This window comes from Magnolia sinica, chromosome 4 (genome assembly GCF_029962835.1).
Source record: "Magnolia sinica isolate HGM2019 chromosome 4, MsV1, whole genome shotgun sequence".
Classification (NCBI taxonomy): Eukaryota; Viridiplantae; Streptophyta; class Magnoliopsida; order Magnoliales; family Magnoliaceae; genus Magnolia; species Magnolia sinica.
This window is the reverse complement of record NC_080576.1, coordinates 6727143-6746606: the sequence shown is the minus strand read 5'-3', so window position 1 is coordinate 6746606 and position 19464 is coordinate 6727143. Positions and strand designations below refer to the sequence as shown.

General features: G+C 40.2%; 1 protein-coding gene across 4 annotated transcripts; it reads left to right on the top strand.

Moving 5' to 3' along the window:
• Window positions 1-627: 627 nt before the first annotated feature.
• LOC131242284 (signal peptidase complex-like protein DTM1) lies at window positions 628-19312 on the top strand. Of its 4 annotated transcripts, none has more exons than XM_058240835.1 (4): window positions 628-823; window positions 913-1170; window positions 17293-17379; window positions 18629-19312. In XM_058240835.1, coding segments are annotated over exons 1-4 (396 nt in total). In that variant the 5' UTR covers window positions 628-773; the 3' UTR covers window positions 18630-19312. The 4 variants fall into 4 exon arrangements, with proteins under 4 accessions (XP_058096818.1, XP_058096817.1, XP_058096816.1 ...); XM_058240834.1 differs by lacking the exon at window positions 18629-19312 and adding an exon at window positions 17601-18050 and having other exon boundaries at window positions 629-823; XM_058240833.1 differs by lacking the exon at window positions 18629-19312 and having other exon boundaries at window positions 641-823; window positions 17293-17555.
• Window positions 19313-19464: the final 152 nt, after the last annotated feature.

The following is a 19464-nucleotide window of genomic DNA, read 5'->3' as shown; positions in this document are numbered from 1 at the left end:
CTCACCGTTGAAAACTTCCTAGAGCCCAATGTAATATTCATTTGCCATCCAACCGGTTGATTAGGTCACAAAGACCTGGATGAATAGAAAAAAGCAAATATAAGCTTGATCCAAAGCTTTTGTGGCCCTGAGAAGTTTTAATGGTGGTCGTTTAATCACCACAGTTTTCCTGTGGTGCGGTCATCCGGATATTTTGATCCGCCTCATTTTTGGGATCACGCCCTAAAATGATACGAAAAAGTGGATGTACAGTGCGGATAAAACACATACATCATCGGCCCACAGAGCACAGTCCAGTAACGTGTCCGGTGTGCCGTTTCCCTCCGGGGCCACATGCTGAGATCCCCGATGATTTGAACCGTTCATGTTCTCTTTACTGCCATTGATGACCCTAAACTTAAAAGTTTCAGAGTTAATGCAAGCCATTGTATTGCGAATATTATTTTCATAATTTTCTACGGTGGGCTGCAATGAGCCACGACACACGCTGTCTTCGTAAGTCGCGAGAGAGTCAAAACGAACTCATTAACTACTTCCCCTACTATATGTCAACGGCCGTTCGCCAACTTTGTCTGTAACCATCGGGTTGAAGACTAAGGATCGGATGGCCAGGATCCTCTTCAATCTCTACACTGTCGAAACAAGTACCATCTAATGACGAGATCCACCAGATGACGGTCGTGATTCATTGATTTTACTGCCACGTGTAAAACAAAGGGCCCAACGTACATCCCAGTTCAACGGTCTCTACCCTATCATTTCCCGCGAATTCAATGCTGCAAGAGGCGATGTGCAGGACGGATCATGCTCTGCTCGTGGGCTGGTGTGTTTTCTACTTCCAGCCCTTCAATTTAAAAAAAAAAAACCTAACCCTAGAGCCTTCTTCTTCTTCCTCCCTTTCCTGTGTAGCAGCAGCAGCAGCAGAAGAAGAAGAACGATGGCGGACGACAGTGTTCTTCGATATTCTTTGGTGTTATTGGGCGCGGTGGTGTTGGGGATCGGAATGTGCACCTTATCGTTCACGAAGATGATCGCAACCTACGTGTTTGGCCTCCTCGCAATCTCGGGTCTGGTTTTGCCCGATTGGGAGTTCTTTGACAGGGATTTCTACCAATGGCTTTCTCCAATGCCTGCTCGCGACCCTTCCACTCCAGCGTATAGGCCTGCAAGGTCCTCCCTCTCTTTCTTTATCTTGAATTTCATGTGTTTTTTCTTTTCAAATTTCGTGAATGACAAGATGTCGTCGTCGCTGTTGAAATGTGTTCTTCGTTGTAAATCATGTACTGTTTTGTTCTTCTTTCCTTCTTTTCTTTTTTCCATATTAGCGATGGTCACAACCAACATAACCGTCTGATCAGTAGACTGTTAGCGTCTCTCTTGTTACAGGAGTCCAGATGCACACTCACACACATGCATACGCACATCTGTACGGGCATACGGGGCCCTCTGTTTTTGTTTTTTTGTTTTTGTTTTATTTTGTTTTTGTTTTGTTTTGTTTTGGAGAACTTTTGCTCCAGGTTTCAAAGCCCAATCATAAAGGAAATTTCACATTAGGACAATCTTACATGTGTAAGGAATGAGAGTCCATGTAGGACTTGGTTTATAAATAAGAGAGACTTTTGGTGCTCTCCATCACTGTGGGGCCACCTGTTTCTAAGAGGGAGAATTGGGGAGAAGGTTAGCCAAGGGCATCTACCATGCAGGGACATGAGCAAAGATTGGAGCCATTCACTGTCAAGTCCTATTGCATAGAGGAGTGCCGTGCATCTTTGGTATGTGGTCAATCCCACTTCTGGTTTGTGGTTTTCTGGTTGATGTCATTGCATATGTATGCGCTTCATGATTCCTATTATGGAATCATGATTGTCGATTTGATTCGAAGAAAAGTTAATATGTTGTATTGGAGTGTCAGGTTCTGAGATCGTGTATACGCATATTTATGGCCGAAATGGAAACCATGTGATCATTGTCCTTTCATCAATGTTTAAGAATCACATCCTTTGCACTCTTGTTATGGCTTTGTGTGAATCATGTGCTGGAGGCGTATGATGAAGGGCCCAAATGATGATCTAAAATCATATTTTGCAATGAATTGCTTGATGAATTTAGATCATATGCCATCCAATTGGTTCTAGAACTTCAACATTTCTGGTCTGGGCATATTGTTCTCTGGGCCATGTCTGCATTCCTCTTCTGATTGGATTCTAAGGCTCATACCTGATGAACAAAGAATCCTTGTTGCATGAAGAGGCAGTAGTCTCATGGAGATGCATAGCCTAACACATATTCCTACATGATTTAGCTGTCTTTGATGTATTACTGGTCTTTGATTGATGTCCTAATAGACGGTGTTCAAGGGACGTAAGATCTGTCAGATCTATGTTGTTGATATGATGGACGGCTGTTGGATAAACATGAGTCCTTCATCTTCTAACTACGCCAGATTTGGAGCATCCATTCTAGATCAGATTTGGGTTTTTGTACAACATTTTGACAGATCCATACCATTCTTGTTAATAAAAGCATCAGATATGGACCATTCATTAATCGAGTATTGCACATGATGGATCCAAAGCATCTATGCTTGGGACAATACAGATTGCATTGAACATATCTAATCTGTCCATCTAATAGATGTTAGACAGACATAACTGTTTCAAAAGTTCAAGATCCCTGGAACAATTCTTGTTCGGTCTAAACCATCTAATGACTGGACTGTTGACATTAGATCATGAACACCCATTTATGGACACAGGTGATGGTTAGATCTTGACTTTCTAACACTGAAAAGTAATCTAGACTGTTCACTTGGGAGGTAGTTGAAATTTCAGGATGATCAATTTGAGAAGGTCTTCCTTCAAGTCCAACCAATGGATATGGTGGATGTGCACTTTCAGATTTGTAGAATATATTTGATAGGCACTTATTATTGGTTTTGAATCGTCAATTTGGGGCATCGTACACATACACATCATATGGATGCAAGATCAACTTGTAGAAATCTTTGTATGAATGTTTTGATTATAAAATGATAATTGAATAAGGTTCGGATGTGAACCTTGTTTGAACCATTGAATGGACAGTCCTTAAGGGTCTCCATGTTTACACGATCGGACTCTTGGAACACCAATCCATTCACGTGATTAACAGATAACCTCCCAGCTGTACAATTGCTTAAGGATATGAAATTTTTAATGGCACAAGTTGGATTGGATGAATGCGAACCCTAATTGGAGTTATAGTGCACATGATCATAGGCCCTTAAAAATGGGGATATGATTGGTTATGATCTCATCAATGGTGATCTACAATTTAAGGTTTGAGCATTGGTGCAGTATTCACCAAAGTGTCCTGATCAATACCAAATCAAGGTTTTTGTGGACCACATTAGTATTCCTAGCATTATAATCAAGTGTAGAACAACTATGGTGATAGAGTGCATCCAGTCACCTACCATGAAAAGCAACAATCGGGGCAAAGATGACTAGCATAGGGTATTTTGGCATGAACTTCAATCTAGAACACTCTACGGCCGAAAGGTTCATTGTCTACTAGAAGTGGAAGTGTAATATCAAGACAACTTTATAGGGTGACGCAACTCATCATTGTGCGGACAATTAGTGTGTCACAATTTCGACCCAAAAGAGGTGTTTTGATGGCACATTATATCGCTCTTTTGAGGCAATAAAAGCACTCTAGTTTATTGCTCCAATTCTTAAAGCATTAAATCATATGAATTTCTTATTTCGGTTCTTACACATGGTTTATTACATACGTATGCATCAAATGTTCTGGTCCTTAATGGATTGGATTTTTCCGACTAGTTTGAACAAGTTCAGTTTGCATTAGGAGTCATGGACATAGATCTTGCTCTTAGGATTGACAAGCTCCTTGCACAATATAACACGATAGCAAAATCGTGTGATAAAAATGTGTAATCGTACATTAATGGATATGATTAAGAGTATGATTAGCAATTCCACCTTACCAAATCCATATGGGGTGAAGTACTCTTGATAGTTGTGTAAATCCTAAACCGAATTTTCAGTAAAGCAGTTCCTAGAAGTCTTTTTGAGTTCTAGATGCATGGGAAACCTATCTTTAGGTTTTTGCACGTTTGGGGATACTCAACTAAAGCAAGAGCTTACTTCCCGCATGAAAGGAAATTGGATTTCAAAACTGTAAGTGGATATTTTATTGCTGTCCACAAATATTATAAGGGTATGAGTTTTATTGCCATAACCATAGTATGAGAATTATTGAGATTGATAATGCCAACTTCCTTGAAGATGGACATATTAGTGGGAGTGTAGAACAATGTCTAGTGGTATTTGAGGAAATATAAGCAATAGTGACCCTACTCGCAAATCTGGATAATGAAGTTGTCTGCAACTAGTTACAATGACCAGGCGGGACATAAAAAATTGACCCATGTACACCCGAATGGTACTAATGTGCTCGATGAAGATCATCACAGGGTGGGCTTCAATCTTAAGCTCATTGGGATCAAATTTCAACTTCAACGGACCCCAAATTAGACCAGTGGATCCCATAGCCTGACCATATGTTCAAATCTCGTTACTTATCTTGTGGACCACTTTTGGAGGATCAAATAACGTCAAAACGATATGAAGTTAGTTTTGTTTGAAAGCTTATTGAGTTAGTTTTCTAGTTTCTAATGAGCTAAAGAATGCGAAAATCCGACACCATATGAAGAAGATATGGATGAGTTAGTGGATGCCTATTAGTAGTTACCCAATTTCAGCAATCCTTCGTCAATTACAACTCTTTTACGTAGGTATTAGGTCTATTTTTATTGGTTATTAGATTAGGTAGTTTATTCTCATTGGTCGAATGTCTTTGATGAGGACATCACTTCACGTGCACCCTTGCGTACGTATCAGTGGAGGAGGCGGGCTACACCGATTTCCCTATGTTTAGGCATGTATCCGTAATCGTACTGAAGACCTCATGTGCATGTGCGAGCATCTGAAAGACTCCAACTGGGAACATGCATATGGGCTGCTTTATGGAGTGATCCAGACCATTAGATTGATGCACGTGACGATCGGGCCATTGATCGTTGATCGTCCACATCAGTTTTAGACTTTATCATCTTTTAGGATTTATTTTTTTGATTATTTTATATTTGGACACATTATGAGTGTTTTGGTTGATTTTATTTAGACTGAGGCTATTTTCATTAAGATTCACAAGATAGGGGAATTATTGTAATTTTTGAAACTTCTTGGATCTATAAAAAGAAAGGGGGCATTTGACTTCTCTCCCATTGGATTTTGTGATAAAAAAAGAGAAAAGTTCTTGCTTTCTTCTTCCATCTTCATGTGATTTAAAGATACTTCTATGTGATTTGGAAGGAAGATTGGTCTGAGGTTAATCTTCATCAACGGAGGTACGAGGTCTCTATCTATCCCCACACCGTTTTCTCTTTTTTCCCCCATCCAGGTATTTTCTTCAGGTTCTTCATTCTTCCATCGTAGATCTTCGTCTTCTCCCTAACCTAACTTTCCCATACCCATCCACAATCCAAACCCTAACCAACCTAAACCCATCCACCACATGCCACACGTGTGAATTCCCCACCTAGCCCCTCATTTTTATTTTTTTTTTAAATTTCCCATCATCATTATATCAAAACCCCTTTCTTCCATCTTCGAAACCCTAACCTTAAACCTAAAATTCTTAATTTTCGTACTTTTCCAAATTATCCAAACCCTAATTTTCACCTTAGGTTATATTGGGTTTTCTATTTTGAAATAGACTATACCCTATGCTAATTGAATGTCCCTATATCCATTAGATCCTAGTTTCTATTTATTTAATGACCTTGTGTTACGATGTTGATAGCTTAGGCTAGGATTATGCGTGATGTTGTTTTGATTTTCATGATATTTGTGATGATTATAGTGATGTTTGTTTGTTTGTTCATTTGTTTTTCTTTTTTTTGGTTAAATATCTTAATTCGGCTACTTGATCTCACATGTTAATTGGTTCATGCATCAATCCTGTATCAGTTTTGGCATTTATTTCCTATTGGTTTAGAGTAGCTCGACTTTATTTTGATTTGTGGACGAAAAGTGATGAATTTGTATTGGCTGAGTTTGTTAATAAAAGGTTCTCTCATGTGAGGGGCCATGATTGACTGTTTTATGGAAAAAATTAATTTGCATTTTTTTGTTCATGAGATTGAGATTCACCTTGTTGAGTTGCCCACGAAGGTCCAATTTTGAGGTTTTGGTTTTCTGTTATTGAGTCGCTCACAAGGTGCCAGAATCAGACTCAACATAATTTGTTGCCCAAGTTATGTTATTAATTTATTCGTTGTCGGCTTCCATCGTCATTTGTCACCTTCATCCTCGACAATCGTTCGTGTCATCCTAGACAATAAAACAACCATTATATACCACTTAATGTGGCCTGCTCGAGTTGTTATAGCGACTTGGATGGATACCTTGCGAGAGCCTCAAGCAACGGTGAATCCAAAGACCATGAATACGATGATCCGCAAGTGCCATGAGTGGGATCAAATCAGGCTCCTTTAGCACGTGGGCATGAATATTGGAGGTATAACCACATGCAAGAGAGCTAAAATAAATTCATTAATTAAGAAAAATTGCCAACTTCAATTTAAAGAGAGGTATTTATGAGGAAAAACTAAGCCTTATTAATCTAAACTACTTATTTTCCTAACATAACTACCCCTAAACTCAAAAAAATAACTAAAGCAAGGCAATGCAGAGCATTTGGGCCATGTGGGCCCACAAACAAGTGCAAAATATGTTCACCTGGATCAAATGCATGGATTCGTCTCATGATCCTGATCATTGAAATCGTGGACCGCTTGAAGATAAATGGTGAAGATTGGTGTGGCTCAGATGTGACTTGCATGAGATTCCCCAGGTTGAAAGAAACTCGTTCTTGCATTTTGCTTGGCAGTGATTTTCCCCATGAGTTCTACTGGACCAACTTAGGTTGTGCCAATGTATGTGCACATCAAGGGAACTAGACTGGACTGTTCGACTAAATCGTCCCACAATTGATCTACAAATGGGCTATAGAAAGCTATTTCGTCAACATAGCTTGAGTGAGGACAAACCAATATTGGCATGCTCTCGACATCTAGAGTACTCTTTATACGTTCACATAAGTTGACAAGTGCTAAAATCACTAAATCTATTTGACAGTTATTGTTGAATGTCTTGCCAATGTCTTCATCAAATATAGGTCCTTCAACAACATCGTGATGTTCAGTAGAAGCCTCATTGAAAACTGGCTCTTCAGTAAAGTCCGTGTATCCATCGAGATCCTTGCTGAAGATGGGAGCCTAATCAAGGTCTAAAATCTTAACACATTCTTTAGACTTGCCTATGTCATAGATTGAATCTCCAATGAGATCTAAATATTCGAGAATGGCGTCAGATTCGTCTTCTTCATGTTCCGCATTGAAGATCGAGTCTTTAGTGAAATTCGTGCACTTGAGGAGGTCCTTATCATTGGGAACCTTGTCGAGGTTAATGTTCAAAGTATCGGTATTGCTACAAGTTTCGTTGGCCAGGGATATGGAAACAATATCAATAGTGCCAATAACTGGAAATGCGAGGAAACATGGGAGAAACGGTGAAATTTTTTAGTGAAACTTCAAGAGATACTAAAATACACATTTGTAGATTTATGAATTAAAAAAAATAAAAAAAAAAATTTGCAAATAGAATGATACGTAATAAGTTTTTATTTAATGGGGGCCTAAAAGCATGTGTTGTTGTAAGAAACTAGTTCAACCATCCCATGCATCCCGTCTATCCATCCAGCCATCCAACCTTCCATTGATTTTCAAAATATCAATAGCATGATGTTTCGTTGACGACGTCCAGGGAGGGCCTCCTAGCTAGAAGTCAAGTTTTGGTTCAGAAAAGTGGCCCGATAGTTAAGAACAGCCCACCATAGGATCCCATGATCGTGGCCCACTCGTCGGATTGGTTTTATATTTTAGGTTTTGCTTATTGTTATTATTTAGAATATCGTGAACGCTTTAGATTTCCTTGTTTGGTTTTTATTTTAGTTTACTTCATTGCCAAGTAATAGGTGTCGCACATGGTTTGTGTTTTTGGGTATAGGGTTCTTCCTATAAATAGGCACCCCTTGTAGTTATTTTCATTCATTGAAGTTAAAAAAAAAAATTCCTGCTTTATTTTTCTGCTCTCTTCGTGAGTTGTGGAAGAATTCAAAAGTGAGTGCGAAGCCCTCCCTTTTCGAAAGGCTAACTACCGTGGTGCGAAGCCACATCGATCCCAATTCACCCCCATCTTCCATCATCTTTTTTTTTTTTCCATCTTCCCTCACCATCCATACTTTGAATTTGTCCTTTTGTTGCATCAGATTTCTTCATTACAACAGGTTTCCAGATTTCGGACCGCAGGCGAGCTGAAACTTCGGCGGAGCACCACGCACAAACCGTACATCGGATCGAACTGAGATTTGGGGGTTTTGGAGTCTATCCTCGGCCGACCAAGGCTAAGGTGGCCTTTTTCGAATAGTGGGCTCCACACACGTGCGGTCGGGATCACACGCACGTTCGTCTGGGCCATTGTTGTTGTGCACACGCGGGATCATCTTTTGGCTCGTGTTTTTATCTTCTTTTATCCTCTCATAGCCATTTTTCATGAATCCTAACCCTAGATTACATGATCCCTAATTGATTTGCCCATTTTTATCACCTTAGGGTTCCTTGAATTGAAATTAGGGAATCCCTTGGATTAGTGACTGATTTTTATGCATGAGTAGTTGATTTTATTTCCCTTTGACATTGTTTGGTTTATAAATTTTTATTGGTCCAGTCTAGCCTGTGTCGGTTTGGACCCGCATAGATTCCCCTTTAATTGAATGTTTGGATTTTCATGTGGGATGTGGAATTTGTGTGATTATTTCTGAATTGGTAGGATCTAAGCCCGAAATCTTGCATATCATATTTAATTTTCCATGTCCTGCATCAAATTTGGTATTCATCCCGTCTATCCATCCAGCCATCCAACCTTCCATTGATTTTCAAAATATCAATAGCATGATGTTTCGTTGAGAAATCATCGACAATTGGAAATGAAATGAAAGACTGTCTTGATATCGCCTATGTTGTGATAACGATAATATCACGATATGATTGATATTATCGTCGACAATTTGAACACCACATAAAACCATGCGACCATAAAAAAATTGAAATGGATTTTTTTAAAAAATAAATATATTTTTGGCAATATCGATACATTGGTGTACAAGCGACACTTGGAATTTACACAATTAAAAATATTGGCAATACATTGGCAATACGTAGCGATACATTGTCGATACTTGAAATATCCGAGACTTTTACTTTTATCAGTATCGCCAAGCCGGATATATTGCTAGTATCAGAGATATTTTGATAATATCAAAGATGCCCTAAATAGTGGTCGAGGTCTAATGTTTCATCATATGCATCATGTGGCACTTTGAGAACGCTTTAACTTGCTTTCATAGGCATTGGATCTCGTGGTCCTTGTTCAACAACCCTATGCATTGTTTAAGGATCTTAATTTCCTTATCACTTTAGGAAATTAACTAATCTTTCGCATCAAGAGTCCACTGTTTGTTGTTGGTGGTCACTTCAACCTTTTGCGTTCATTCCACATCCTCGTACATTTGGTGACAAGTGATCTTTGGATGTTTGATGTTGGGGTATGGATGGTGCAACACATTTGGTGCGTTGTCCACAACCTTGTACACATGGAACCATTCAAAAGTTTAGTGAACATCCTATATAGAACTGGTGAGTGAATGGATGGTTGTAATTCGTGGCTAACCATTTTGGCAAGAAGTTGGTTGCTTGATTGTGGTGAAGGGTAAAGATCGCTAGAAGTGAAGAACTAGGTTTTCTTTATTTTTATTTTTCTAATGGCTTGAATGGAGGGGTTGGTCAAAATTGGATGGGTATCTAGATAGTGTAGGATGAACACCAGATTGGAGCTAGTATTAATGAATGGTGGTGTGGTTGCCAACGCACACCCAATGTTGTAGTAGATGGTGGTAAACTCACAAAAAATGCTCCTCTCCCCTCGTTCTTTCTCATTTTAACACCTTTGTGAGAGAGGATTCAACAGGGGAGGCTCTAGTAATGGCTACGAAGCCTGATTCTGACGAAGATGGGTAGCCCACTGCTATGATTTGGGTTGTGAAAATCAAGGGCGACTGCACTGCAAAACTGGTGATGACAGTAGTGATAGGTTGCAAGTTGCAACCAATTAATGGTGGATTTTTATGGGTTTTGGTGGTTGTAAATGATGACTACGGAGCAGTCTGTTGCTTGGATAGGAACAAATGACGGCTGCAAGGGACCGATGACTATTTTTCATTGGAGATGATGAGTGATAGGCCTGCTATAATGTAAGATCAGATGGTTGGAATGATGGTGGTGGGATGATGTTGATGGTGACGATGGCAGCTGATGCCATTGAATGCTCACTGGAGGTGGGTTCTAATGGGTGTTGCATAGGATGTTGGCAGCTTTTTTGGCACTAAATCCGCCAATAGATTCAACAATGGCGGTGATTTGCAGGGATGGGTGGTGGTGCCAACTTGCAAGGAAATGGTGGCGGGCAGTTCCGCAAGCAGTGAGGGTCAAGATTGGGTGTTGGTGTGTAGGTGGGGTTGCACGTAAATATCTGGTATGAGGAAGATGTGGTGGCTAGAGATTGGGGAAGATGGTGAAGGTTTTGTGGTGTTAGTGGGAAAGATGGATCATGTGGGTTGGTTGTTGGACGTTGGGCAATGATAAGAGGTGGTGCAACTAACTATGTTGGCCGAAATCGAGAAATCGGGGGATAATGGAGATAGGTTGTTGTTTTGTTTTTTTTTTTTAAATGGCGGTGAAGATGGACAACGATGGTGGCAGTGTAGCGTGGTGGCATGGAGATGGTAGTGATGACAGTGATGAGATGGCATCGAGAACAGTACCTCTCTGATACTACTTGATGACGGTTGTTTTTGTTATTAAGAATGACATGAACAATCTTCAACAATCTTCAGGGATGATGGTGACTGGTCAACGACGAAAGCAAACGTCGGAAAAACTGATAACGCAATTCAGACGATGAATCATGTTGGTTGGGTTGGATTTGGGCACCTTGTAAGCAGCTTAACAATGGAAAACCAAAACTTTGAAATTGGACCTCTGCAAGTGGCTTTGTAAGGAGAATTGCAATCTCACACACGAAAAAGTGCAAAATAATTTTTTCATAAAACAATTAACTATGGCCTTTTGCATGAGATTTTTTTTTTTATATATTTTTTTTCTCATTTATTCAACCCATGCAAATTCTCCATTTCTCTACCAACCAAATAGGTCCAACTCTTCTAAACCAATAAAAAAGTAACTGGATTTGGACTAATAGTTAGGGATTGTGGGGTCACTAGTCTAACTTGGGGTCTATTTGGGCTGAAAGTTGATCCTAATGTGCTTGATATTGTGAGTAGTGACCTACCTCTTGATGATCTCCATTCTTAGATTTATAATCCCAAGAAGGCCAAAACCTCAAAAAAATTTAGACCGTTGAATTTGCCCACCCCAATTAAAGACTTGGATCTTCATTTGAATAAGTGATAATCTTCGTCCATTGCTTGATCTAGATGATCAAAATAGCGCTTCTCCCAGGTCAATGATAATGACCCCCATGTAATGTGTCGAAAACATGACCTTTTGAAATTTTCAATCATTGGCGGTCAGAAGATCAATGATGGAGATTAACTTAGCCTAATGCTCCTTGCCTCACATGGTTCTCATTTTCCTAGGTTCTTGTTCATAAATGGGTTTAAAAAACCATAGACAAACTGATTGTGCCAACATAGCTTATGCAGGGACAGCTTTGCTTGAACTCAAATGGCCCATTAATGTGATATGGGTGTTCCAATTTTATGAATTGGGGTGTAGGTTGTAGCCCCCTTTAAAGCTGTCCGAAGATCTTATGGCATATGCTCCTTGATTATTTGTTGGGAAATTTGAAAGGAAAGAAATAATTGTATCTTTAGCAAGAAAGCAACATCATGGGAAGTGGTGGAGAAAATCAAATGTTTCATTTTTGAGTGGGCTCTTTTTCCATTGAATTTTGGGGTATCTCCACTTCTGACTTTACGATTGGGCATTGGTGGCCAATATTGAAGTGACCAAGGTCTATCATTAGTAGATGGAGGTGCCTACCTTGTGGATGGTGGAAGTTCAATTGTGAGGGGTCTTTCTAAGGAAATGCAAGACCATGTGGAATTGGAGGAGTTTAAAGGCACAAAAAAGGCAAGATTTGGGTGACCATTTCCAGTCACCTGAATAGATGTGACTCTTCAAGAGTGGAGCACTGACTCTTAAGGAAGGCTAAGGATCTTCACATATAATTTCTTCTGCCCAGTAGTTGTGGAGGGAAATTCTAGCAATGTCATTGCTTTGGCTTCTAAAAGGATTTCAAGACTGTGGAATCTAGCTTTCCTTTTATCAAATCCAGGACATTATCTTTAAATTAAACATTTTACTCATGTGCATAGAGAGGTGAATGAGATGGCTGTTGGGTTAGCTAAAGAAGGAATGACTAGGCCTTATTTTTGTACTAGGGGCTCATTCTCTAGCCCTTCACGTTACCTTTTGTCTTTTTTAATTAGTTATTTTGTTGTATTCATCGAAAAAAGACAAAGCAAAAGGTGTTGTACTTGTGTGAGTCTCCTTTTGTTTGTGAATCCTTGTGATGTAGGACAACTAACCACTTGCTTTAAAAGCTCGAACTAATAGAGCATGGTGAAGTAATCCCTTTATCTCATAGCCCGGGCCCCACATCCCATGGGTTAGGTCCTCGGCCGAACCCCTCCTGTGTAGGCCCCACTTCACATGAGTTCCGCTTCACACAAGCCACCCGCCTCACATGGGCCACCCACCCCAAGTGTGCTGCTACATTCCACCGGCCACCCCACTCGAGCTTGGTGTGAAAATGCCCCTGCATTAATCACTCCCGATGAGGAGTCTCAAACACTGAGATTTCTTGCTCTGATATTACTTTGATGCAGGACAACTAATCATTTGCTCTAAAAGCTTGAATTATTAGAGCATGGCGAATTAATCAGTTTATATCATAGCCCAAGCCCCATATCTCATGGGTTATGACCTCGGCCGAACCCCCTCGTGGGCCCCACTTCACATGGGTTTTGCTTCACACTAGCCACCCGCCTCACATGAGCTACCCACCTCACATGGGCCGCCCACCCTGAGTCTGCCCTTGCATCCCACAGGCCACCTCACTCGAGCCCGGTGTGAAAATACCCTTGCGTTACCTTGCCCTTTACAAATTTGCTTGATTCATACTAGTGCAAGGGGACTATGTTCTTGTGCATCTTCCTTTCAAGAAGAGAATCGGGGTTCTATCCCATGGGTCAGATGATATCTGCATGCTGACCTAATAGAACATGAGTTCATTGTTTGTTGAATTTGGTCATTGACATGACATGGAAGAATGCTTTTTTTGTGGGAACTTGGTCTCTGTATGTTGAAGTTGGTGTTTTTTGAAGCTTTGCACTTGATTGGCAGATCAAATTCAGTGGTATGAACAGTTGCTTTTAGCTGGCACAACCTGCATGTTACAATGTCTCATGCCATCTAGGACTCAAAATCAATGACAGAATATCTTGTCATTGTTACCATGGTTTAGGCATCATGCCAGCTCCAACATCCGTACCTTTAGGTTTTGTTTTTCACATTTCCTTTGGGCTTGTTTGGATCGGGGGAAAATCCAACTCTTTCAGAATCTCTCTTTCTGGTCTGAAATTGCTTGAATCCATCCCACCCGAAATGAGATGGATAGGGCTATCTTGTTCAAAGCGTAAGATATAATATCGTTATCGCTGATAACCAAAAATGCAGGGAAAAGGGGGGAAACTTGGGGAAAATGATGGAATTTTTTAGTGAAACTTCAAGACATGGCTAAATACACATATTTACATATTTAGGAATAAAAAATTGCGAAAAGAATACATTACATAATAAGTTTTCATTTAATGGGACCCAAAAAGCATGCGATGCCATAAAAAATCACTTTAATAGCAACAAAAATGAGTTTATATATTACAAATGCAGCTGGCATACATTAATTAAGACACGTAAAAGTAAATGAACTCAAAGAAAAAAACAAATATATGATTGATCCAAAACTTTCGTGGCCCATTAATTGTCAATCACCACTTTTTCCTTTGGTATGGTCCACTTGATAATTGGATGTACTTATTTTTTGGATAATAAGCTAAAATGATTTGGTATCTACACCGTTAACTCATTTTGACAAATCATTTTATGGTATGGGCCAAAAAATGAAATGAATCCAAATCTTAGGTGGACCACACCACATGAAAAAGTGATCATTGAATGACAACCATTTAAAAAATTACGGGGGCTACATAAGTTTTGGAGCAAGCAAATATTTATGTTTTCCCTTCATCCAGGTCTATTAGACCTTATGAACAAATTGGATGGAAAATAAACATCATGATGGGCCCTAGGAAAGCTTCAACGGTGGATATCATTCTCACCACAACTTCCTGTGGTGTGGACCACTTGAGCCTCATATCTGGCTACATTTTGGGCTCATTCCCTAGAATAACATATCAAAATGGATGGACGGTGTAGATAAAACAAATATATCATGTTGGGCCTTACAGAGCCCTGACAGACCATCCATCTCTAGGCTCCTGATCCGCGCCAATGCAGATTTTCCCAGCAGCAGAGTTACCTGAGAACTTTCTGAGAACTCATCAAATGTGATGTGAGTCCAAAATCTAAACGGTCTAAGTGATGCAGCACTCCATGAAACTTCTATGGCTCAACTTTTGCTTTCATCTAAGACTTCAGTGGGCCATTATAAAAGAAAACAATTTTCTCCCTTGATTTGCATCATTCTTTGTTATGGCCCACCAGAGTTTTAGATCAGGGTAAAATTTGGTTCCTGGGAGTTTCATGGGATGCCACATCACATGAATAGTTCAGATTGCAGGCCCACTACACGTGTGAAAAGATGCATACGTGCCTCTTGTAGCCGTGCCCGATGAAAAAGGATGCGGAGTAGCTATATGACAGGTTGAGTAGCGAGACTCGCTACTGAAGTGACGTCACCAAGTTATGTGGATCCTATCATGATGTATGTGTTGTATCCAGACCGTCCATCCATTTGGAGAGAACATTTTAAGGCATGATTAAAATAATTAGGCCGATCCAAAACTATAATGGACCCCACCACGAAAAACAATGGAGTGAGTTACACCCACCATTAAGACCTTCCTAAGGTTCACCGTAATGTTTATTTGAGATCTAATCTGTTCATAAGTTAACACAAACATTAAATAAGGTAAAACACAAATATTAGCTTCATTGAAAACTTTTATGGCCATTAGAAAATTTTAACGGTGAGCGTCACTCTCCACTTTTTCTGTGGTGGGGTCCACTCGAGATTTGGATCTGAACCATTCTTTGGCTCATGACCTAAAATGGTCTCTCAAAATGGATGGGCGGTGTGGATACAAAACATACATCATGGTGGGACCCACAGAACTTGGTGACGTCACTTCAGTAGCGAGTTCGCTACTCAACCTGTCAGTAGCACATCCGCCTCCGATAAAAAAGGGCTCCAAACCCATTTTTCATCTGAGAGACCCTGAAACCCTGGATTCTTCCCCAAATCTCCGGATTTCTCTGGATTTTTTTTTTTCTCTCATTTTCTTCCTAAATCAATTCCGTTAACTATCTAATAGAAGAAAGAAGACAAGGGAATCGAGATTTTCTTTATGGTAATCTACGAATGGGGAGCTTTAATTCAAATGGCCCACCAAATACAGCTTCCAATCAGGGTAATCTATTCTACAGGTGCGGAAATCCACCTTATTGAAATCACATGGGCCGCCCACCCCGAGTCTGCCCTTGCATCCCATAGGCCACCTCACTTGAGCCTGGTGTGAAAATGCCCCTGCATTACCTTGCCCTTTACCAATTTGCTTGATTCATACTAGTGCGAGGGGACTATGTTCCTGTGCATCTTCCTTTCAAGAAGAGAATCGGGGTTCTATCCCATGGGTCATATGATATCTGCATGCTGACCTAATAGAACATGAGTTCATTGTTTGTTGAATTTGGTCATTGACATGACATGGAAGAATGCTTTTTTTGTGGGAACTTGGTCTCTATATGTTGAAGTTGGTGTTTTTTTGAAGCTTTGCACTTGATTGGCAGATCAAATTCGGTGGTATGAACAGTTGCTTTTAGCTGGCACAACCTGCATGTTACGATGTCTCATGTCATCTAGGAGACTAGGACTCAAAATTAATGACAGAATATCTTATCATTGTTACCATGGTTTAGGCGTCATGCCAGCTCCAACGTCCGTACCTTTAGGTTTTGTTTTTCACGTTTCCTTTGGGCTTGTTTGGATCGGGGGAAAATCCAACTCTTTCAGAATCTCTCTTTCTGGTCTGAAATTGCTTGAATCCATCCCACCCGAAATGAGATGGATAGGGCTATCTTGTTCAAAGCGTTGGTGTTCTCCTTCTGAAGGACTCACCATTGTCGTCATCATCTTACTTTCCTCCAAGCAATTTGGCTTTTAAACGGTAGATTGGCAAAAGTTTAATGACCAGCTTTCCACAAGTCATCACCCCACCGTGCTTCAGCACAACTATTGCAGGCTACTCTGTAGGGGAATTTGCAAACAGTTGATGTCTGTAGCATGCAGTGCCAATTGAGCCTGCTGAACAACCACGCGCTTCACAATTTTTATTTTTATTTTTAAAAGGAGAAAGGGCCCCAGCATGTACTTATTCAGCTATTGCTGAGCTTCTACATTGAATGAAATGCTAATTTATTTATTTTGATAAACATGAATGATCTTTTTATTTTTTGATTCTCCTGAAATCTAGGCAGGCACCAATTGTCGTCTTTTTCTAACATTAGGCTGTCTGTGCTGCTTCACTCATGGCCATTTCAGGAGTGGAGGAGACTAATTTGTGAATTTGGAATTACAATATGCAATTATCGTTTAGTGATTTTTTTGAAATCCCTGCTAAAACATACAAATCTAAAAAATCACAAACTATTTTTCTTGATGCCCGAGCCAAATTCAGCTCTATTTTCTGCCGACCGTTGAGTATTTGCACAGATGGAGACATGAAGTGTTGAAAGAGAGAAGTTCCTTTTAATCTTAATGGTCTTTTTTGGATATCTTTGTGCAGGTTTAGAATCTATCCCATGAGACTAGTTTTATTCACTACTGTCTATGGCTTTGGTCTATACAAGTGGTGGAACTTCATAACAAACTAGTGAGTCTTTTCTTCTTTCTTTCTTTCTTTTCCTTTCAATCAGACCTTACGATATGTCGAAAAAATGCGTTAATCCAGATGTAATCTAGGATTGGGGACTTCTCCAGCTTGTAAATAATGAGCTAAACTTAAGGACTGCTTATCAAAAACTAGGAATGCAGGTTTTACTGTTTCATCTATAATGCATGTTGCTATTGATACTTCATTGGGTTTTGATTCAGAGAGGGGCTGCTTGCATGAGGGGGTGGAAATGTGTCAAGAGATCTGGGCCATTCATCTGGTAGTGCTCACTATGAACGTGCTATATGCCATCAGGGTAGTATACTCACCAAGTGAACTGGGCATGTACATTGAATATGGACTGTTGGACTTTATTTCTAACCGCCCATTTTCTCATATGAGTTTGAATTGCCTGATTAGGGGACCATCATCATTTTTAGTCTGTGGCATGTTTATAGTGTATTCTACCTGATTAATGGCCTCTGTGCTGTGAAATTGGATCTTTGACAGGTCTTCTGCCCACCTGGGCGGCCCCTCATTGAATGACTGCCATTATTGGACTTGGAATTTTCCTTGTTTTTTTTGGTTGGTTTGTTTGTTTTTCATTTGAATGAGATGAGACAACATCTGGAAGAGTTAGTTGGTGGATGGACGGTGTGTGCATTTTGCCTATGTTGGTTTGGTAGCTCTTCTATAACCGTTTGGGAGGATTTCACTAGTGTCCCACAGATGCAGCGAAACACACGCCTGCTCATGCATTGATGCTCAAACTGCTCTCAATTTGTTAGACAAGATGAGGTGATGCTGATCTTTCCTTTTATTGGGCCATGCTTGTGGATGGCCCTTGTTTGAAATTCACATTTGTTTATCCTTTTCATATCGAGTGAACAGTAGACTATGTTGTAAGTGCCCCACTTGCGGGAATTAAGAACACCCGTGTATTTTTTCAAAAAAAATCATTCGTCCCACTTGTTTCTAGCAATGATTCATACCAGATAAAGTCACAAGAACGGGCGATATGACCATGCACCTGGCCTATAGAAAATCAGGGGGTCCACTCACAGCCATAAGCATTAGCTGAACATAGATAGTTCATTTTTAATTTATCACCGATGCATAGCATACACGCCCATTGTGAAAAATGTAAAAGAAGAAGAAGAAGAAAATCTCCTGAAAAATTCGTGGGCCTCAAACGAAATTTGTCACTGTGCACGTGCCTGATTGATGATTTTAACCGTTATATTTTCAGGGCGGGAGATGATGCGGTGCAGCTGGAAGAACCAAAAATTGTAGCGCTATCAGTCTACAGTACATGTGGCAATATGATCGGCAAATCTGGTCTACCCATGGCAACTCAGAGCATGGATGTTTGATGTCTCAAAAACCATAGTTAATAGACAATCCTATCCATCAGATCTCTGGCCATGAAAGCCACGGTGACATTTTATGGTAACACGTGCAGTAGGACAATCTGTAGAAAAGGCAATGGATAGGATTGTCTCGTGGGTGTTATATTTGAAACGAGGGCAGCATATGGGTGGACCCGATTCGTTCAACACCCCGCCACGTGTCCTGTGGGGAGATGGCCCGACCACATTCCCGTTCTTTCGGATCTACGGTGTGATCTCCCTTTCAGAATAGGGCATGTTCCTTGTGGGCCCCGCAATGAATAGCTCAGATCTCCCATTTGCTCTCTGCCCAGGTGCATCACCCGAACCATTTTATTGGTAAATACAAGCAATGTTCGCTGGTAATTGTGGCCCCACTCTTAGTGATTTCTGGCCGTCCAAATGAAGTGGTAAAAGATGCAATTAACCGGCCCAGACACATGCAAGGGATCAAAATGTATCCTTGTTTCGATTGAAAGATGTTATTGTTTTGAATACTATCTAATAATATTCATGGAAGAGATTATTGAGGAGCCAACCTGTGAAATCATTGTTTCTCAAATAAATAAAATATAGGTTTATCAATTTCCCTGGACGGTTGGATTGGTTGACCATGATGCTTTGAATGGCTTCATCATCAAAACGGGCTTTTAGCGACCTTAGGGCTCAGTGGCCGGTCCACTTTTATCTGATGCTT

What these genes read in the sequence shown, in the direction of transcription:
- LOC131242284 (XM_058240835.1), top strand. Translation starts at nt 774, where the DNA reads ATGCTGCAAGAGGCGATGTGCAGGACGGATCATGCTCTGCTCGTGGGC. An exon ending in CATGCTCTGCTCGTGGGCTG is followed by an intron (nt 824 to 912) that starts GTGTGTTTTCTA and finishes CCTGTGTAGCAG; the next exon opens with CAGCAGCAGCAGAAGAAGAA. An exon ending in CCAGCGTATAGGCCTGCAAG is followed by an intron (nt 1,171 to 17,292) that starts GTCCTCCCTCTC and finishes ATCTTTGTGCAG; the next exon opens with GTTTAGAATCTATCCCATGA.